We start from the raw sequence: 22,773 nt of genomic DNA, 5'->3' as shown, positions 1-22,773 counted from the left end.
GGCCTCATATAAATCTTAGTGCTTCAGTGAACTGCAAAATGCATATGTATTGAATAAATCTGAGTGTCACTAGTTGTGCTGGGGGGGGGGAGGGAGGTATAAGTAAAATGATATAACGTTGACTTGAAATGATATTTGTTATTTTATGGATTTATTTTCAGCATTTGTTCCTCTGTTTTAAACATAGTCAGTTAGTGCCAGGGACCAGCAGTTTTGAAGTTGCTGGTATTTATTTCCATATTTATCTAGGAGCAAATGTATCATTAAAAGATCATCTTGGTCGGAATTTCTTGCATTTGACGGTGTTACAGCCTGGAGGATTACAGCATCTGAATGAGAAATTTCTGCAGGTACAGTAAGCATCAATTTATGTCTATCTGTTACCCTTACTAGAAAAAGTAAAGGAAGAACTACCTTTTTATTTCGGAATGTTGGTAAAAGTTTTTGGTGCTTTCTAAGTTGCCCAGTGTCACAGAAAATAGTTTGAACAGGTACATATCTCTCATGAAAACTTTTCAAAGCAATAATACAGTTTTCTTATTGCCAGGCAAAGGAATAACATAATCCCATAAATTATTTTGCTGTTGGGGGATTGAATAGCTCAAGAGGTAGGCAAAAAAATATAGAACTTTTCACTTCTACTTTCCCAGTTTGCATGCAGTAAAACTAGAGGACATGCTCATATTCAGTCAAGCTCTAGGACTTAAATAGCTTACCTTATATTCTGCAGGAATTTTCTGTGGACTGGACTGTAATGAAGTATTGGATTTCTTTTTAAAATGATTTAAAATACAGGTTTGTATTTGGCTATGCTGAGATGAACTCATATTGATAGAACCCAAGCTTGCTTGAAAGAGTTAAAGTTGTTAGCCTCCAAAGTTCTAGAAACAACCTTTTAAATGTGAATCACGTATAACTTATCTTATGTTGGCTGGACTCTGTAAACAACTTTGATTAGTAGTGCAGAATGGATTTATTCTCCTTTTTCAGCAAACGCTGGGAATCAACTTTAAAGAGTGATAACTCTTGCTTGTCTACATTGACTTTCTAATTATTGATCATACTAGTAATTCATACAAAGGGTGGAGCAGACTGAGGGAGGAGATTCTTGGTTTCTTTAAGAAAGGATATACATAGAGTAGTGTTAGACAAGGTACAGAGAAAAACAGGGAATGAAGATGAGGAAAAAGAAATTGGGGTAAAAAGTTATACCACAAAACAGTGAACCGGTAGTTCCTGACAGCCAGAAGTTTTGCTGCTGAATAAAGACTATAGACCACCCTTGCTTTCTGTACAAGCCTTCTATTAACATCAATGAGTTGTTAATCATTGTGGTTGAATGGCAGCAAAGAAGAATCTCCTGTGTTACACTTGTTCTATGGATGGATTGCAGTGAGGGCACAGTTTGGCAAGTTGCTGTGTTCTCCAAAGAGTAATTGTTTTTAAAAATGATGACCCACTAATCAGCAGATATTAAGTGCTCATTATTACTACACTTCTTTATTTTTTGTTTTTAGATACTGCTTTAAAATTATTAATGCAATTGTTAGGAACTGTTAGAAGCTGGAGCATCATTGATATAAATGTAATTCTATGCTTTTGTTCTTTTGGGGGTAACAGATGGAACATATTAAAAATCTTGTAGTGGATGAAGATAATGAAGGATGCACTCCATTGCATTATGCATGCAGACAAGGTGTGGCCCTCTCTGTAAATAATTTACTCAGCCTCAATGTTTCCATTTATTCTAAGAGCAGGGACAAGAAGTCACCCTTACACTTTGCTGCCAGGTTAGTAGTACAGTCTAGGCTGTGCAACCAATGCCATTTTCCCATCCATATTTCTTTGACAATAATTTACATGTTTATCTTTCAAAGCTATGGACGCATCAATACATGTCAACGACTTATAAGAGATATGAAAGACACAAGACTTTTGAATGAAGGTGATAAGAAGGGAATGACTCCCCTTCATTTGGCAGCCCAGAATGGTCATGAGAAGGTAGTTCAGTTTCTTCTGAAGAGAGGGGCCCTTTTCCTCTGGTAAGTGTTCAGATTTCTGTTCATTAAGTTAAAGAACTATCACCTTACGTTTATGTCCAGTAACTGGGAAGCTAATACAAAATATAATAATAAATAGTATATACAATTCCATACATATACATAAAATAAATTTATATAATATTTATAAAAATAAGCTGATTGTACCTCCCTCCTGCCTCATGCATAGAACCAGGACTACTAATGCTGGCAAAACTGAGATTTCTCTAAATCCAACTGAGAGAAAAATACTGTATTTTTTGATGGAAAAAATACTGTTTTAGAAATAAAATAATCATGTCAGCTTCACTGATATTCCCTTCATATTCGCTTACAGGTTTGGGGATGGGTTCTCAGAATTGGTGTTTCGCAGGCAACTTGCCTTTCACTCTCAGTCGCAATTTTGACAGGATTTTCAAAGTTCCCTGCAAAACCTGGTGTGAGCCAAACCTAGTGAAAGTTTAGAATCTTTAGAGTCCTGTTTACATGGTACATTCTAGAGCTTTAATTTTCAAATGCTATGCTTCTAAATCCTTGACAATCTGTACTGCATCTGCACCTTGGAGCTAGGGATCTAGGTGTTCTGAAGAGATCTTATACCAAACAGACCTGTCATACATTCAGTATTTATAACAGTGGAGGACCCACTAAGTAGACTGCTGTCAGGCTCTTTATTTCATGTTTTCTTAGCTAGGATAGGGATGTGTGTGCACAGGTTAGTGTTTATGTATGTATTTAGGCTTAATTTAGATTTAAAATTATCATTTTTGATGAAATGACCTAAGTTCTATGCGATTAAAGGTTTAATTTTGTTAAACTACAATGAAGTAATATTAATTGGAATAAATTTGTGTGCTTACAATGATTTGTATATTACTGCCTTTAAACACACAATTCTATAACACGGTCATCATCTATGCCATCTCTGTTGCAGGTATTAGTAACAGAATATTGTAAATATTTGACTCATTTTCAAGGGACACCTAAGAAAATGGGTGCAATCCCCATTTATATATGAATAGAGAGATGAAAGGAGAGAGGGGGACCAAAATACTTTTATTGCCTTGAACCTTTTACTTCAGAGTGATGCATTTTTATCACATAATTGTTGATAGAAGGCATGCACATTTCTATGGTAGTCATGCCAAAACAAAGATGTTTGAGTCAAAGAACAAGGCAATTACATTTATCTGAAATTTATGAAAGGCTTTTCTGTTTCTAACTAGTATTTTTTGTATCTGCTATATGTAAGTGATTATAAAGGCTGGACGGCCCTGCACCATGCTGCCTTTGGAGGATACACTCGCACAATGCAGATAATTTTGGATACTAATGTGAAGTGTACCGACAGAGTGGATGAAGAAGGGGTATGTGTTCACATAATGTTATTTGTTTGTCGTCTGTTACTTCTAGAGCAAATATCGGTGGTATACTGTTAGTAGATTGCATTTCACTGTGTATTGCATATATAATATGTTGCTAATTTCTCAGAGAAATGATGATGAAGACATCCAGAACTAGTAGTTTAGGAAAAACTGTTGCCTAGAAATCAATCAGAAGCCAATGTTTAGTTTCTAAGTTCCCTCAGGAAAATATGGGTTACTTGGGAAGGCTTTCAAATGTCAATTTCAGTGTCACTTGATTCCTATACCACTCATTGCCCTACTTTTATGAAAATAACAAAGAAAAAAAAAAAAAAAAAAAAAAAGGTTTCTCTTAAAAAGCTCTGCCTACAGATTTGTTTGTATGAGTACATCTGGATTGAATGCTTCTTTTCCTGATCATCAAATGCAGGCTTTTTGCGTCTGGCAACACTGTCATTTTTACCTATCTGTGACTCACTGTTTGTTAGCTACAAAAGTAAAAGATATTGACAAATTGGCCTTTCTTATCTACGGTTGGGTTTCCTCTTCAAATGGAATGAACTATGCTGACCGTAGATGTAGAATGAAGAATTTGTCTACAATTTCTCTGTGACAAGATTCTACTTGTTCATATTGCCAGTAAAAGCATTTAGGTCTTGTAACTGAGAGTGTCATGTGGTTTTCAGTGTGGGAAAGGCATTTTATTTTTTTGAGTCTCATTTGCATTTCCCTCGTACTTTTCTGTACAGAACACAGCTTTGCACCTAGCTGCAAAAGAAGGACATGCAAAAGCAGTAAGGTTACTTCTTGACTATGGTGCAAAAATTCTGTTGAACAAAGCAGTAGCTTCTTTTTTCCATGAAGCAATACACAATAGGAGGAAAGATGTAGTATCAGCTGTAATCTTGCACAAAAGGTAAAGTACACAGAAAATGCTTTTGTGTTTAATTTTCCTTTATTTATTTTTTTTTTTAAATTAAGATTGATTAAGTTTTGAAAATCTGTGGTTTAATAAGTAGGACTGAGTTCTTATATTAAATTTCTAGAGATTGCGTTGTGATCTAGTGATAAAATAGCATAACTATAATGAACATCAGGTATGTGGCATGTTTTTTCCATATTAGACTGTGTATTCAGATTCTGGAAAACAAAACAAAACAAAAACAAGAAAACAACAACAACAAAAGCCAAATGTAGAAACCATGAAAAATAAGTAATCCTTCCCATGTCATCTCTCTACATATATACATAATTTTGTCCTTTCACAATATGTTTCAATACCTACAGACTTTTAATAAATATATATATATATAAATATATATATAAAATAATACCATTCAAGGGAATTAATTTTAAATTGTTCTTTTAAACATGTTGCAAAATTTTAAAAATGTGTCAGTTGAACCGCAATTTAGAATGTTTTATATTAAAATATAACCAAGTTCCACTTCAGGAGCAAAAGTATTGCACCACTGCTAGATGAGTGCATTTTTTGGTAAGAGTTGCAGGAGCACTGCCAGTATTTAACTGTATTTATCTTACTCATCTAATCTTGCAACCTGAGATTTCAGCTTTAGTTTGTTTCCTGTGGAGTAGGAAGTATCCTTTGGAAGGATACTTATTCTTGAGAATGTTTTAACACAGTTGAAACATTTCTGCTTAGCTGCTAACAGAATTAGATATGATGGAAGCATCCAAAATGTTACTCAATTACAGCTGATTTTCCATGTGATGGTATGTAAACTTACTACATATTGTGATTTGCAAGATAATATCTAAAATGAAGCTCAAATAATCTAAAGCTAGTTTAATTTAAAAGAGAAGTAACTCATTCCTTTTTGATTATTTCAATTTATTTTTGCAGATGGGAAGAAGCTGTTCTAACATTCTCTCACTATTCTAATGCCAATAAGTGTCCTTTGCTGGAAATGGTTGAGTATCTTCCTGATTCTTTTAAAGTAAGTTCACTGCAAATATTAAAAACAGAACTGCACCAAAAAGCCCCTTTGGTTACATTGCATCATTTGCCTTTGTTTTTCTAATGCCATCCTCACTAACATGGATTATTATAAAATAGGAACAACATGAATTCATACATTGATTTAATTTTATTATCCTACATGTAAACTCTGGAGTTTTATGTATTCATAACATAAAGCATATATTTACCATATAACCTGACTGAATGAGCACTCCCATGAGATGACTGCCATATTTGAATGTTATTTTCTTTAGCTACAAATGTTTTCTGTTCATTGTGATAAACATTATCTGTATCACCTTCATTCACTTTTCTGTTCATCTTCAAAGTTGGTTTTGGACAACTGCATAATTGAGTCTTCAGAGGAAAAGACAAGTCGAGACTTCTATGTAAGTGGACAAAAAAATTTATGAAGACAGTACATTTTATGATCTTAGAATGGAATATGTCATAATGTCCCTGGTAATAACACCAGTGCATTATCTGGATAATAGTTAACTTAGAAAATCATCAGCTTGCCTTTTAGCCACTAATATTAATAATTTTACGTATTTTCTGTAGTTACATAAGTGTCCTGATACAAATTCAAATTGACTAATATTTTAACTTCATTCATTAATAATTCCATAGTTACAAATAATTAAATTTAGATTTATGCTTTTAATATGTATTTGTTAAAAAATTGTCAGTATTGGGAAGACTTTTTAAAGTCATTTCATCAGATACTAGCAATCTTCAACCGTTAGTCTTTGACTATATTGCAAAGACAGTAATTCTATTTATTGTATGTTTGTATGTAAAATAAATAAATAAATAAATAAATAAATTTACTTGAAAGACAATACATATATTTTATACATATATTTTAATGTTTGTCAAGTTCTTATTGATACAGCATGTTTGTAGAAAAGTATAAGATCTTATCAGAAAACATTGGTGACTGATCTTATTTTATCCTTTGGGCTGCAAATGGCTTTGAAGTTCAGTTTCTGTAACCTTCATGCTTATGCATTTTAGCAAGTATAACATCAAACCTGGGCAAACCATTGACTTTAACCTTGCTGTGTAAATTCTTACAGTCAAGCTGAGTGTCAGAGGTTATGGATATTGCAAAAAAACAGTGACAGAAACATTAATATCTATTAATGTATATGAAATGCATGCCTGTCATAAGAAATACAGTTGTCATAAATAATTCCAAGTTGAATACATTTTTTTTTTGTAAATTCTTGTCCAAAATTTTAAGCAGTAAATTGCTTCCACAATGCTGAAGAGGCATGAATGTTCTACATTTACATTATCTTTAAAAACATATTAAAAATATATATATATTATGATTTACTACATTAACAGAAAACTTGAGAATTTTCTGCTACTAAACATTTTCTTTATATTGTATTACCAATGCCATATAACTTTAAAATACAATATTTTCTTTGAAGTCAACATAAAAAATGAATTATAGATACAAGAATGACCTTTTCAAGCTATAATATTTTAAGAACAAATGTCCCTTTTTTTTTTTTTTTAACGATGTTTAAAATGACTAAGATTTTAAAATGACTATTCTTACAAGCTTACATCTTGCAATCATACATTGTATTTTGATGGCATGTGTTCATACTGTATGTGACTACACAATATTTTTTTTCTCTCTAAAGGATTAGTATTTTAAAATTTAGCACATTATCTCAGTCTTAGACTATGAGTTTTATCATATTTAAGTGCTGATGTATGTTTATTATTCAGATTGAATATAACTTCAGATATCTTCAGTGTCCTCTGACACTTAACAAGAAATTAAAGGATGGTGAAGATATTTTCTATGAACCACTTGCCATTTTAAATGTAAGTTGTTTTTTTGTTGTTGTTGTTTTTGTTTGTTTGTTTGTTTAATTGACATAATTCCATGCTGTCTTGTTTGAGATAAAATCAAGTGTTTTATATTTTTATCATAATATTTCTTCTCCTAAGGTCCTAACTGTATATTTAAAGTACATTGTAATAAAGTATGAGCTAAACTTCACAGAATCACAGAATTTCTAGGTTGGAAGAGACCTCAAGATCATCGAGTCCAACCTCTGACCTAACACTAAACCATATCCCTAAGCTCTACATCTAAACGTCTTTTAAAGACTTCCAGGGATGGTGACTTCACCACTTCCCTGGGCAGCCTGTTCCAATGTCTAACAACCTTTTCGGTAAAGAAGTTCTTCCTAAGATCCAACCTAAAACTCCCCTCGCGCAACTTTAGCCCATTCCCCCTCGTCCTGTCACCAGGCACGTGGGAGAACAGACCAACCCCCACCTCGCTACAGCCTCCTTTAAGGTACCTGTAGAGAGCAATATGATCGCCCCTGAGCCTCCTTTTCTCCAGGCCAAATAAGCCCAGCTCCCTCAGCCGCTCCTCATAGGACTTGTTCTCCAGGCCCCTCACCAGCTTCGTTGCCCTTCTCTGGACTCGCTCAAGCACCTCGATGTCCTTCTTGTAGCCAGGGGCCCAAAACTGAACACAGTATTCGAGGTGCGGCCTCACCAGAGCTGAGTACAGGGGGACAATCACTTCCCTAGACCTGCTGGCCACACTGCTTCTTATACAAGCCAGGATGCTGTTGGCCTTCTTGGCCACCTGAGCACACTGCTGGCTCATATTCAGCCAGCTATCAACCAATACTCCCAGGTCTTTCTCTGCCAGGTAGCTTTCCAACCATTCCTCTCCCAGCCTGTAGCTCTGCTTGGGGTTGTTGCACCCCAGGTGCAGGACCCAGCACTTGGCCTTGTTGAACTTCATGCAGTTGACTTCAGCCCATCGGTCCAGCCTATCCAGATCCTTCTGCAGAGCCTTCCTACCCTCGAGCAGATCAACACACGCACCTAACTTGGTGTCTTGGTGGCTGCAAACTTACTGAGGGTGCACTCAATGCCTTCATCCAGATCATCGATGAAGATTTTAAAGAGGACCGGCCCCAGCACCAAGCCCTCGGGAAGGGCCTTCATATAGTCTAAATAACAAATAACTATTCTTTCAGGATTAGATATAAATTCTTGGTTTATTTAAACAGTTTCATGGGTTTCAAGAGAATATGCTGTAAATAAAGTTAGTACATCAAGGAAAACTGTTCTCCAGTCCCTGTAGTGACCATGTTCAGGAATATAAGACATTGAAAAACCTGACAAAGATGACTTTTTAATATGCCAACTGAAAAAATAATCTGTGCTTAAAGCAAATTTTACTGTTCTCACAAACCGCCAATCTGTTCTTGCTGTCTTTGGCAGAAAACATTTACAGAACAATATTGCAGGTTATATTTGATTATTTTTTGGACTTACTGTTGGCAACTAGATTTGGTATAGTTTTTAAGAATAAATTATTTTCTAATTAAACGCAACTAGAAAATCATGGTCATTTCACATCTATGGCTGGCAAAATATTTACTCCCGAAAAATCATATAAGTCTGTCTCTGTAGAGCATTTAGAGCTTTTACCTTTTTTTTTTTTTTTTTTTTTTTTTTTTTTTAAAGCTTGAAATAGACCTGTTATTCTAACAAGCTACAGGAGAGAAGAGAATGGCTGGGTAGGCTCTTCTCATATATAAGAAGAATTCTAATAGCTTTGGACAAAAGTGAATAATCAAAAGAATTTTGCAATATTTTACAAACAATGTGGTTTTCACTAGGCTAATATTCAGGCTAAGAAGGTGGTCAAACTTGTTTTTAAGTGCTTTACTCATTTAGAAGAAACAAATTGGATCCTTGCACTTTCTCGTTTTGTAGGCCATGGTACGTCACAATCGCATGGAGCTACTTAGCCATCCTGTGTGCAAAGAATATTTGCTTATGAAATGGTAGGTGTATTTTTATAGATACAATTTATAGATACAATATTGCATGTCAGGATGAAGGCTATTGTACCTGAGAGCTGTTTAGTAAAGTACACATACTACTATGATGTTACTAAAGCAAATGTATTTGCACAACACACTCATAAGCATACTTAGATTATGCTAATGTGGTTTAGTACTTAGTAGTGATTCTTTGATGGATACAAAAAAAAAAAAGCTCTTTTTTTTTTTTTGATATTTCACTTATCACTGAGCTAAAAAGAAAAGGAACAATATTTCAGAATGACTGATATACTTTTTTTCCTCACAAAACTCAGTGATTCATCCTGAAAGGATGTTTGAAAAATGCTTGTTTCCTCATCATGAGAACATTGTTGGCTATTAAATTTAAATGCAGGCTCTTATAAATTTGTAAAGTGTTGTAACTGTGAACATTTTTACTTTCAAGGATGGCCTATGGGTTTCGAGCACATCTGATGAATCTAGGCATATATTCTCTGGGTCTCATCCCATTGACTCTTCTGGTCACTCACATACAGCCAGGAAGACCTTTGAATGGAACAGAAATCTATGAAGCAAGACCATTAGAATATGAGGTACTGAGTTTTCATACTATTTAGAATATGTTTAGGATTTTTATAGCAAGAAGATGTGATTGTTTATGTATTTCCTACAGTTATTTATTATTTAGCAACTCTGAATTGAATTGTTTATTTTTAAACATTGAGCAACAACTTCTGTGGATAAATTTCAGTTTCCATATCTTATTTTCAAAGTCTTTTCTGAAAAGTTTGTGTCTGCTACATGGCTATATCAGCCTCTTCCCTGAAGTCAACATTTCTTTAACACTGAAGAAAAAGGATTAACATGTATTTAATCATGAAAAAATAGCAAATAGTGGATGTTTTTAGAATTTTTTATCCTTTTAATTTTCAGCAAAAATAATTGGATATTGCTCATTTTAAGTTTAAAACATAGAAATAGTTGTCAATAATAGTGTTTCTGAATGTTCAAATACAGTTTTCTTTGCCTGTGTTATGCATTATTTCTCCTTGCTGGCCCAGTATTTCTTCAGTAGGTTCATAAACTGTGTGGCTAAGACAAAACAGTTTTTTCTAGTCTGTATATAGCTACTTTATGTACAACAGTAGTAACAAATGTAACAGCAGAATTCAGTATATATGAATGAAAAACTCTCAAAAAAAAAACAACTTTCAAATGTATTGGCTCATTTCTTGTGTATAAACATTAAAAAAAAATAATAATCTTGTTGTGCAAAAATGTGAATGACATACCCTTGTTTTGGAATTATGATATCTCAAAAGGAAAAACATAGCTAGGTAAAAATGTAAATGCATATCATGTTGACTTCTGAATATTTATCTGCAAGTCAAAACTACAGTAGATGTAGGGATACTCTAATAATTTGTGAATATTGATCTTGTTCATGATATGCATTGGGTGAAAATGCTGCTTTAGGTGGGGCTGTAAGGAAAACAGGCCAGGATGAGCTCTGTCTTGGGATAAACCTGTCCTCTAGAGGTACTTTGGGGTTGTTAGGAGACAGAAATGAACTTTTTTCAGAAGCTGGAACTGCAATAAGTAGGACCTGAAGTGACCTGAAGAAGTTAGATTTGCCCAATCCAAAATGACATTTTAGAAAACACAGACATTGGTGTGACTGGTTGATGTCTTTGTAAGTGTTTCCCTCCTGCAGTTAAAACTAAGCAGTATTCTGTCCTTTAGGAAGGCTGTGTTGTCCCAAAGCTGAACATTGTACTAGACTTTCAAAGAAGAAATTGCAAATACTGCTTTTTGCTGACCTTTGAATACAGATCATGCATAGTGTTATACTCCTGTGTTCACCCGAAGAGCAGGAGAGTCCCAGAGCTCTGTCTCAAGCTGTGGCATACTGGAATTAATGGACAGAAGTTATTGTTGTGCAGTGAAATCTTCAAATTAATCAATTTAAAATGGTGATTTTTATCACTAAAAACAAGGATTTTGAAGAAAATAGACAAGAAAAATGTTTTATATGTCATTCCAGGGGAGAAAAATAAAAGAAAAAAAGGAACTAAAAAAAAAGATATGCTGGTAGAAATATGAAATAATGTAAACTCAAGGAATATAAAAGGTCCATGAGGATATCCTGATGCATGAAAAAGTCTGGAGAACCACACACCCAGGCCAGTGCATGCAAGTTTCTCAAAAATTCAAAAGCCAAGACTAGAAGAACTGGAATAATTCATGCTCAAATTAACTAATCTTCCTGATGGAAGATAGGAGAAGGACAGAAGCAGACAGAGGAAAGGTTCTGATTGCCCCAGGTCTTTGAGACCTCAGGAAGAAATGTAACTGGACGAGGGAGTTCTATCCTTTATTGAGGAATGATGCCAACTGGTGGAGAAGCAGTGTACTGATGAGGAGCTGTGAAGCTGCTGCCTGAGAGACTAAAGCAACACCAGCATATGTCATGCAGTGGGGCAGTCAGCGTCGTACTGATTCTGTAATGGGAATGAAGCCAGGAATACCAGATCCTGAGGGGAGCACAGCATTAGAGAACATGGTACTGTTCTCTGAATCCAGGTTAAAGAGGGCACAATGGGGTAAATGCTGACATGTATTGCAGCAACACCTCTGATGGCAAATTGGCTTTACAATTTATTTATTAAAGATAAAATTCCCTGTTGTTATCTATGCCAGTATAAGGCATTTCACAATAAAGTTGGCTTTGCTGATACTAATTGTAAAGAGAGATATCAAAGGGAGCAGCCACATAAGGATGCCAGGACTCCAAATTGTGCATCTTCCAAAGACTTCTGTTGCTATTCCTGACACTACAATATGATAGTGAAGTTATGGACCATAGAATTTATCTTTATGTTCATGTAGTAGCAAAACACACCAAAAAAAACGTGGCATAAATACTGCAATTTCAGTTCCCAATCTTGAACAGTAGTAACAAGGAAGCTGCACAGCAGTGGTTTATCATTGGAATGTGCAAATTTTAATATTTGGTTTGCATTAAACATGATATATATTACATGAATTTCACAATAAACATTAGTAAAATATAATTTAGTCTGTTTGTTTGCTTCAGATAAGCTTATTACTATCCTAACTTGGCAATATAATGTATATATAGTAGGTAGAGCAAAAATAAACATTTAACAATTTCTGATTTGTTTTGTGCTGTTTTTTTTTTTGTTTCAGGATTCATACTTCACAAGGGTGTGTATGTGTTTAGTTTTAATTATGAGTTTACTGGGAATCTGCAAAGAAATATTTCAGCTCATTCAGCAGGTAAGTTCATAAGGAAATATATGCATAACATCAATCACAATCATGTGCATAGCAGTTTATATTATATTGAAATATATCTGATTTTTCTCTAATTGTAAGGGAAAGATAATTTATTCCTATATATGAGATTACAAGTGAGAAGAGGATTTAAAACCTGTTATTGAATTCAGTCCTTTAATGATGCATGACTTGTAAATATGCATCTCTCTCTTAAATCCTAGAAATTGAAATATTTGTTGGATTACTCCAATCTACTGGACTGGACAATTTATACTACAAGCATAATTTTTGTGTCTTCTTTATTTATTAATACACCAGCTCATTTGCAGTGGGAATGTGGAGCAATTGCTGTATACTTGTCTTGGATGAACTTCTTGCTTTACCTTCAACGGTAAAAATTATTTACAAGCTTTACAATAAATACTTTCAATATTTTACAAATTATATATATTCTAGAGTGTAATAGGATTATCATGTGATAATCCTATTTTTAATTTATGTATTTATTTTAAACTATACAAGTTTCCAGATTAGTATCATAGGATTTTTTAAAGTATTTTTATTTTTTAACCTATGAACTGTGAAGTAGTTTTTTGTGCTTTTCATGTATGGAATCACAGTGTGTAATGGAAACATAAGAAATAACAAAACTTATTTTAATGCTAAGTGAGCAAAGTCACTGGATATGTCTTTTAAAAAAGTGTTTTATTATAGTATGTAGACTTCAACTTGAAGAACAAGCAAACAAACAAAACAAACAAAAAAAACACAACCCAAAATAAAAATATATACCATCACAAAAAAAGAATGCAAATTACAGGAGGCAAAAGGACAACAATCTGTTGTTACAACACCTGAGGGAGGGTAATATCTTCCATCATTTTACAGAGTGAATGGCACACCCCACTTTTTTACACCATGATGTCCTGTAAAAGAATTCCAATGGGTGAAATTATTTCTTTAGTTGACATTAAGTCTATTTATTGCCATAAATGACCCCAATCATATGGGTAATACAGTGGTGTCTGAGAGTCATGAACTTAAGGAGAGTTATGAAGATGGAAAAATAGGGTGGATGTACTGCTTAATATTAATAAAACATGTTTGTACCTGAGCAGGAGTGTCTTGCATAAAGATGATATATGGCTGAACAGGAAAAAAAAAAAAAAAAGTGTTTTGATCTGCTAAAGAATCTAAGTGATAACCCAGCATATATGCTTTTCAGACTCTTATTCCATGTGGTTTGACAGATAGACAAACATGCATTTGCTAATTAATTTTAACAGCATTTTACTGTAGTTGGGATGTTTGAGGACAAGGTTTGTCAACAGAGGCAATATCATAAAGATATTGTCTCTTTATGATATTGCCTCTGTTGACAAACCTTGCCTTGCATGTATCTGACCTTAGATGACTAGTGAATGGGCTTATCCTTTCTTCTTGGCTGTGTTCAATGGGCAAAATGAGTATGGAACCTAAACAGTAAAAAGTACCCAACCTTACCTCTTTTGTGAGATTAAATGCTTCCCTTCCCTGCTTATGTCGGTAGAACTTTACAGGTACTCTACAAGACGTTTCTGTAACTGAGTCAGGCCATCTCTTCTCAAAGCAAGTAGTTCTGTTGACTTCAGTGGTGTTGTATCTAATAAATACAAATTTATTTGTATTAAGATTAGGTTTGTTTTACTTCCAGTTTGATGTTTTCAGACTTGCAAATAATATTGGGGGGAAGAGGGAGGAGGAGGAACCCCATGAAGGGATTTCCTCAGTTGCTATTTTCATAGCATTAAAAAGTTATCTGGTCCTTGAATCTGCTTTTTGGGGAAAACAGTTCATGTTCTGAGAATTGGTTTTTGTGTAAACCATGAATGGAAGGGGCTTGCCAGCGTACAGACTGTTGTTAGAAACACAGGTGACTTAAAATAGTGCTACTCACCTTCTCTTACTGAGCAATATTTTTTTCTGCTCATTTGTTTTCCATGACTTCTAGTGTCATAAAAAGAAAAATCTTTTAAAATCAAGTGTATGACTACTAGATGTATAATGGTGCCAGTTGTCCTTTGTTCTAATTGCTAATTTGCCTCACAAAACAGCAAAAAAACCCCCATACAATTAATTTCCTAATATTTAGAGAACAAGTTGTACAGTATATTACTTTCAGTGACTATGGACAGAGTAAAAGTTGTCGATGAAAAATACTTATCTTGAAATGCAGCTCTAGTGCATTAAGCATAAGATTCTGTAATTTAATCTTGCCATAAATAAGAACATTCTTTTGCATGTGAAAACACAAAATATTTAGACCATCTCAGAATGTCCAGAGGCGAAATGTTTCTTATCACACATAGAAAGTAGGATAACTGATTTCATATTTAACTGTATTGCATATAAGAGACTGTAACTGTAATGTAACTGTAAGAGACTGTAACTTCAGTATTTAATTTTGATTATCTTTTTCTGTTTACTTATTGCCCAGGTTTGAAAATTATGGCATTTATGTTGTAATGTTCTGGGAAATTCTGAGGACTTTGATTAGGATTGCTGTTGTTTTCTTTTTCCTGATATTGGCCTTTGGACTGAGTTTCTTTGTCCTTTTGGGTTCACAGGTTAGTTGAATGGCACAGTTAATTTTTTATCATTATAAATATTATCTTTGAATAAAGAATGTCAAGAGATTATTTAGAAATTTCATAGTTTTGTGGTATTTTCTTGATTTTTTTTTCTTCTTTTTGCAGCAAACATACAGCACGCCACTGCTTTCTGTAATGAAAACATTTGCAATGATGCTAGGAGACATAAATTATCATGATGCATTTCTTGATCCATTACTGAGCAGTGAATTGCCGTATCCGTTCCTGAGCTACACAGTTCTCATTATATTTACCTTGCTTATTCCAATCCTTCTTATGAACTTGCTAGTAAGTAAACTACTTCTCAATATACAGAAGTGATTATGCATATATTTATACACAGTTTTGGCATATAGCATTACTTTAGTGCTGACTTGTGACATTCATTCGTTATTTAACAAATAGACGTTCTTAGTAACATATTAAAAAGTTGCCTTTCCCTTGACTCACATTTCCTCCAGTTACTGTACAGTTAATTGTTGTAGAGTTATCTTGTATCAGGTAGTAACTGTATGGAATTTGCTGAACTTCAAGAAAGTCTTCCCCATTTCCTGGGTTCAACTTTAGAATAGGCAGGAGCACTATTAGAAGCACTTTAGAATAGGAAAAGCACTATTTTTATTCTTTGCTGAGGCATAGTCCCTCTGGTCTCTGCTACATTTCTCTGACTTTGTACTGACAGTGGAAAAAATGTAAGAATTAAGGCTTAGTGCTCTGGGGTGATTCTGGACCAACATTCGCACATTTTGGTCTAACTTCATGTTGGAGAGAGTAAAGTAAGTAAACAAAATGAAGTAAACAAAATGAACTGGAAAACCTATACGTAGTGAGAAAGGGCTAAAATAAAATGCATGTATAATAAAAATAATAATAATAGTTAAATCATTTTCAGCCATATTCCATTGAACATCAGTTATTGTATTTAGTAAATCAGGGTTTCACAAGAGATGAGCATTAATGATCAATTATTTTTTCTTAGATTATTTATTGTCACAGTGATAGTATTCAATCAGTGGTCAACATGTATTTTTCTCTTAACATAAAAGCAATCATGGATTACAGAAGAAGGGATTTTATTCTTGACAAATCTTTTACATTGTTTTTATTAGTAGTAGACAGTTGACCTTAAAAAAGCTTACTACATTTCTTGATATGTGTTTTTCAAATATGCACAAAGGAGTTGTGTTTCCAGATTCAAGTAAGCAAATTTAACTTTCAAGTTATCTGGACTTAAATGTGAGTGAGAAATACAACAATAAAAACACAATAAAATGTTTCTTTGATCCTGTGATATATTTTTAGATTGGTTTGGCTGTTGGGGACATAGCTGAAGTGCAAAAATATGCTGCACTCAAAAGGATTGCAATGCAGGTGAGTAGCATACCATAGAAGCAACAACTATAGGAAGTAGATAGCATAACTAGAACACTATCAAGATAATTAACTAATTTATCATCAACATTCCTAACTAACATTCAACATCTCTATAAAGCAAATTGTTGAACATGAGCATCCTAACTTAACCTTATTTTCAATCATGGGAGTCACTGTCAAAAAAGCATATGTAAGCAAGTGCATTTTTAAGGAAATTAGAAGAGCCAGATCAATGAATTTTGAGTTATTTCAATAACAGAATGTCAAAGTGAATAAGTGCACTGTTTGAAATTGGAGTGTTGCATGTTAAGGTGAGTCAAAAGAGGGTCAAAGTACACAAGAATCAAAAGGAAACCAAATGCATTGCAGTACACTGAATGCTCATGGTGGTTTGTGGACCAAGAAGATACTCTGCGATGCCAGGTATAACTAAGGAGCTTAGGGTCACATTTACAAGTGTATTTAGATACCTTAAGATGTATGTAGACATCTAACAGAATTTGCATTAAAAGCAGAAGAGTTTAGTAATTTATATGCCTTTTTACATTTATTTTAAGAAACACAAAATTTGTCATATATTTTTTTTCCTTGTGAACTGCATATCAAGCTTGATTTCTCACAAGTGGAAATATGCTAAGTATACACCTGTCAACTAAAGAGTAAATATTGCTTCTCACAATGTGTTCATAGAAACTGGCTGTTCATATGCTGCAGAGAGAAGTGTCTTTGCTCATGTTCCCTGCTGGCTCTGCTTTTTCTAGAAAGTTTCAGAGCCTACATAGTGCCTATAAAAGGAGAGATGTGTACACAGACAGAATATCCAAAGACAAGAACAGTTCAGAAGTAACTTCTGCTGGTAGTTACATAACTTACAATTGTGTGCTGTACTGGCTTAGTTCAAGCATATTTGAAGAAATAAGTAACATTTCCTTCCAAGAGTTATAAAAATGACTGAAGTAAAGGTATAAGGATAGTTAATGTTTTTCATCTGTTTAAGTATTTTGTTGCCAACAGAATGCTCAGGAATGGTGGTGTCTTGCCACTTTAGACAGTGCTGTGAAATCTTTATTAAGCATATAACATTTAGTATGTTTGATAGGATTATGATTGTCTGCTTATAGGCTTATGCTGTATGTCCTTTTCTTTTAGATACATATGCTTAGTATTTCTGTAGCAATGTGAGAATGAATGGAAAGGTGGCATCTGCTGAAAAGGCCACTTACATATTCATTTTACCTTTGGGAATACTTTGCTCACAGGCATTCTACTGGCCTTCTAATCTATACTGGCTTTGCCAGAACCTAATAAAAGAATATAGCACAGTTAAAGAGAGAAAGATCACTCTCATTATTTGGTTTCAAAATCTGTTGCTATGATAAGTATTCTGTCTTTGAACTTTTTTGCTCTGTAATTCTATACTGTAACCCTCAAGGTAAAAAAGATGTTCATTTCACAAGAATTAACTCAGGTTTTTTATTTTTTAAAAACAAAACAAAACAAAACAAAACAACAACAACAACAACAAAACATTTTAATTGTAAGAGTGCATAACTGTGGAATACTTAACTCTGCTAAAAAATCTCAATACTGTTATAAATAGTGTCTAGTTATTAATAACTACTATTATCTAGTTATTATTAATTATTATTAATACTGTTATTATCTAGTGTCTGAGCTACACAGATCAAATATTATACTACAGTGTGCAGTGTAGATATCCTCTAGGACTTGATATCTAGTAATAGTGATTTGAATGTAATGACATAATTGTTATTTTCATATTGTAATGTGTCATTATCTTAAGAGAATATATCTTACTCTAAACGCGAAATAATGTTTAGGTTAATCTTCACACAAACTTAGAGAAGAAGCTGCCATTTTGGTTCCTAAGTCGGGTGGACCAGGAATCAATCACTGTGTATCCTAACAGACCAAGATACTGTGGATTTATGGTAAGATGTTGAATCTTAGACTAAAGATTTCATATTTATATGTGTTATGATTGACTTAATTTGTACACAGATTGCTGGCAATGTTGTATTAATAAGACTTGATCATTATTTGATATCACTAGAAGCATGTTTAAACCTTGATTGTCTTCACAAAAAATGAACAGTCAAGTCTTCAGTTTGAGTGCAGCCCAATTTGTTCAAATACAATTAGTGTTTGAGTTCTTAGTGATCTGTGACATTATGAGATGATACAAGCTACAGAAGTCATTCAGACTGAAAATGTAATTACTCCCTTTTGGCATTTCTTCTTTTATTTGTTTACTTTTAATTTCAACTGTTGTTGGTAGAATGAATTTTCTGATTAAACACATTTTGCAAAACAAATGTTTGATATACTAAAAATAACTTTATAACTGAAATTGTTTTCAACTTTTAACAGTGTGTTGAAACTGTTACCATTCACCCTTTTGGGATTTTTAATCTGTTTTCAGACTATAAAATCTGGTTTCATTTTGTTTTGTTTAGAGTGTGTTCCAGTATTGCTTTGGGTGTGAGGACTCTACCACAGATGCACAGAGCACTGATACAACCTTAGAACTGGAAGTTCTGAAGCAGAAATACAGGTATTCATTGTGTTACTTTATTACAGTAAGCACAGCGAAATTACAAATATATTATTTAAATGCAGTGTTCTAAAACTCAATGCTACACCTGAAAAGTAAAATCCAGTGTATCTTGTGTCCTTAAATAAGCTCAATCACTATGGCAACTTAGTATTTTATTTTATATTCCGTAATGTATTTACTTTCAAAATACTTGAGGGTTAGAGAAATATTTTTATCCCATGGCAGCAAAGGAGGTGGAGGTCAATTGTACATTAAACTGAACTAAACTAATGAGGAAAATGAACTTTCATTTCAAAATCAGAGGTTTGGATATGGAGGTTTTCCAGAGTTACTCTAAAATTAAAATTAAAGTAATTCCAGTTGGTTTGCAGATACACACAATCTGTAACTGACATTGCAGTGGTCAGATGATAAATCTGCTTCAGCTTTTTTTCCCAAAAAATTGATTGTTGTCCTGGTTCTGCTTCAGACAAATCATCTGTTTCCTAAAACCTTGGAAAGAATTCTCTGTATTGTACTTTTCTTACTTATCTTACCAATGTTATCCATAGGAATGGTTTCAGAAAAGCCTTCCATGAATGTACAGCTAGAAAAATCTATTTTTTTTTTCTCTCTCTCTCTCACTCCCCCATCAATGCCTCCCCTGCCTCCATACCCAAGCTCGTTCTGTCTCTCCTTTTAATCTACTGATTTTTTTTTTGCCCTGCACATAGTCTGATGAAGTATGTAGGACTGAAGCATGTAGGACACAGCAAGAATTGAGGGGCTGTGGATACACCCTACAGATGTTGGCAAGCCATGGAACTTAACAAGTCTTTCTTCAAGTCTATGCCACATCGGCGTATTACGAAACAGCATAGAACATACTCTTTGTTTTTCTACAAAGAGGGAAGAAAAATAATATTTTCTATAATTATAGAATTATTTGGAATGGAATAACTTGTGGCCACTTCACTATGGAAAATTCTGCTCTGAAAATATGTCTCAAAACTTCGTTTTACTGTGTTACCAACATGTTTTTGTTGTCAGAGTTCAAAACAGCATTCAGTTCCTGCTGAAGCTAGTGGCAATCAGCACCGAGTATTTACACTCTTCATTTTGTTTTGTTTCATTTTGTTTTCATTAATGCTAGCTAATTGTTACACTACTTTAATTCTTATGGTACTTGATTGATAGCCAGATGAAAACAAAAGTAACTAAAGAAACCCCAAAGTGTTCTTCAAAGAGTCTTTTCAGTCACTCTCTATATGACTTTGTACTGTAATTTTGTGAATTCTAAAAAGTAGAATCTTAAAAATCCTGCTTCATGCTTTCATAAAGACAGTTTCTACACACATTTACTATTTAATCCATTGTTCCTTAAAAGTTAACAGATAATGTGTTCTGTATGTGTGATGCTAAATGATGCTTTTTATTTGTATTGATTGCACTTTGGATAGCACTTTTAAAGAAATTAGTATGTGTCTCATCAGTTTGACACATGTGCTGTTAAAGTAGTTGTGAAGTCCACCAGGTGTCTGAATGCTTATTTGCTGTTGCACACCTGGTCTTTTTTTCCTTGCCATACTAATTGAGTCAGAACTATGGAAGAAAGTTCAGAATTTTACTTTATTTGAGAGTGAGACTGCTCTTACATTAAATATATGTCACTTATCTCAAGATCCATAAATCTGTTCTTTAATATAATTTCCTGGAACCTGAAAAAGTACCACAGCTTAAAAAATCAAATGTACTCCAGAGATAATTAGCAGAAGGGAGAAATTGAGGACTGACAGATCTTTTGTATCTGTCCTTTGAAACCAAATGGCAAAGCCCCTTTTATGCATATATTTTTTTTCTCTCTCTCTCACCCTTTTTTTTTTTTTTTTAATCTTCTTTTAGGCTCAAAGATCTATCAACCCTGTTGGAAAAGCAACACGACCTCATTAAACTGATTATACAAAAAATGGAGATAGTATCAGAGGCTGAGGATGAAGACAGCAATGATTTATTTCAGCACAAGTTTAGGAAAAGGCAGTTAGAACATAAGAATAGTAAATGGGATACAGTGTTAAAAGCTGTTAAAACAAATGTGCCTAACCCAAGCACAGAAAAGAACAATAGCTTCTTCTAGACATTTCTGTGATAGTATGGTGTATTAATATTTTGCTTTTCTTTGGGGTCAGTTATCTTAATGTCTGTGCATAATGTCAATGTGACACATTATTTATTCAAGTATAAGAATAAATTCAGATCCAAACAAGGATGTAGGTGCTCAAAACAGTATTTAAGGAGACTAAAGATGTCTACATCCAAAACTGTGATCCTGAAAGTAGCTGACTAATCAGGAAAGTGCCTAACTCACCAGATGCCAGCCTTGCTGTCCTGACAGTTCCCAAGGCTTCTTTCTAGGTCTATTCCTGAATTTGGCCCTAATGCTGTTAGTTATATACTTAACTACGATGCTTTCTGTTACAACTATTTTTAGAATTTCAGAATTTTTAGAAGTTCAAATTCCAATTCATCTAGTGTTCAGATGTTTTGAGAGAGCCAATGGGCTTTATGTAGACTAACAAAAAGTAAGAAACTAACCTGGCAGATTCTTTGGAAGCTTTGCTGAGTAAGGACTGCAGGATCAGGCCTGAAAGGTAAGAAATAAAAAAGATTACAAAAATGTAATCTAAGGCAAGGACCATTTTCTTTTGTGGATAACTATATGCAATTCTCAGAGGAATCATTTGGACTAGTATGCCTATAGCAATGATAGAATGACATGCTAAATACTAGTAATTTACAACTTAATGTCCTTATACTGCTAGTGTGATTTTGGCCTTCCTGATATCCTGAAAACTGACCTTTCTGCTTTAATCTGCACACTGTTTTTGTTATTTACTAGATATTCAATGAATTATGTAATATACGGTAATATACCAGATGTGGAAATAAACATGAATTAAACTGTGTTTAAGTACCTGAGTATATTTGTTGCAAAAATAGTGCTAATAAACTAATTATGACTATATGTGGTTGCAGTCTTCTGTGGTATGCCTTTGAATTTAGACTATTTGTTTAAGAGCTTACTATGCATTAATTCTTCATGTAAGGAACAATTACTGTTCCTGTTTATTTAAAACCAAGGTAGACACCAGAAAATTAATTCTCACTGTACAGAACTTGTCCAATCCTCAAAAACCACAGAAAGATGCACTACTAATCAGGGAGACTTGTACCTTAAAATTACCATGGACAATGCTCTGTTCAGTAGGGAAAGTGCTTTCTCATCCAACTGCTTTATCCCAGTTTTGAGACTTTTAATCCTTGCCTGGTAAATAGAAAAAGGAGGAGGTTATCACTTTTTTTTTCTTCTTTTTTTTTTTTTTTTTTTTTTTCCTTTCTATTATGCTGTACTTATTAAGGTGAACCACAGCTTAATATCTAATGGTAATGGTAATGACTTCTGAAGAGATTCAGGAAGCCCTTGGTGTTCGTTTCTTTTCACTCACCAGATTCAGTGATGCCTTTGAATTCTGTAGCATAAATCCACAGCAGCTATCACTGAAAATGTTTGCTGTTAAGACTGAAGCTCTGTTCTGCTTTTGCCTCCCAAGATCTGAACAGGCATTTGGTATGTAAGTGTGACTCAATAAAATTAATCCCAAATAGCCTGAGGCAAAACATTCAGG

General features: G+C 33.8%; 1 protein-coding gene across 1 annotated transcript in view; it reads left to right on the top strand.

The window, feature by feature from the left end:
• TRPA1 (transient receptor potential cation channel subfamily A member 1) overlaps nt 1-21,224 on the top strand; it is a gene marked incomplete at both ends in the record, with an annotated part of 38,409 nt that extends 17,185 nt beyond the window's left edge. The window contains 18 exons of the mRNA XM_084281681.1: nt 250-350; nt 1,621-1,790; nt 1,878-2,042; nt 3,292-3,406; nt 4,153-4,319; nt 5,268-5,361; nt 5,714-5,773; nt 7,134-7,232; nt 9,159-9,229; nt 9,675-9,822; nt 12,440-12,529; nt 12,751-12,920; nt 15,006-15,135; nt 15,265-15,447; nt 16,462-16,530; nt 18,375-18,485; nt 19,011-19,108; nt 20,993-21,224. Coding sequence (XP_084137807.1) covers nt 250-350; nt 1,621-1,790; nt 1,878-2,042; nt 3,292-3,406; nt 4,153-4,319; nt 5,268-5,361; nt 5,714-5,773; nt 7,134-7,232; nt 9,159-9,229; nt 9,675-9,822; nt 12,440-12,529; nt 12,751-12,920; nt 15,006-15,135; nt 15,265-15,447; nt 16,462-16,530; nt 18,375-18,485; nt 19,011-19,108; nt 20,993-21,224 — 2,273 coding nt within the window. The remainder of the gene's footprint in view (nt 1-249; nt 351-1,620; nt 1,791-1,877; nt 2,043-3,291; nt 3,407-4,152; nt 4,320-5,267; nt 5,362-5,713; nt 5,774-7,133; nt 7,233-9,158; nt 9,230-9,674; nt 9,823-12,439; nt 12,530-12,750; nt 12,921-15,005; nt 15,136-15,264; nt 15,448-16,461; nt 16,531-18,374; nt 18,486-19,010; nt 19,109-20,992) is intronic.
• Between the last annotated feature and the right edge of the window lie 1,549 nt (nt 21,225-22,773).

This window comes from Netta rufina (genome assembly GCF_964035555.1).
Source record: "Netta rufina genome assembly, chromosome: 2".
In the NCBI taxonomy this organism is placed as follows: Eukaryota; Metazoa; Chordata; class Aves; order Anseriformes; family Anatidae; genus Netta; species Netta rufina.
This window is presented reverse-complemented; position numbering and strand designations above follow the sequence as displayed.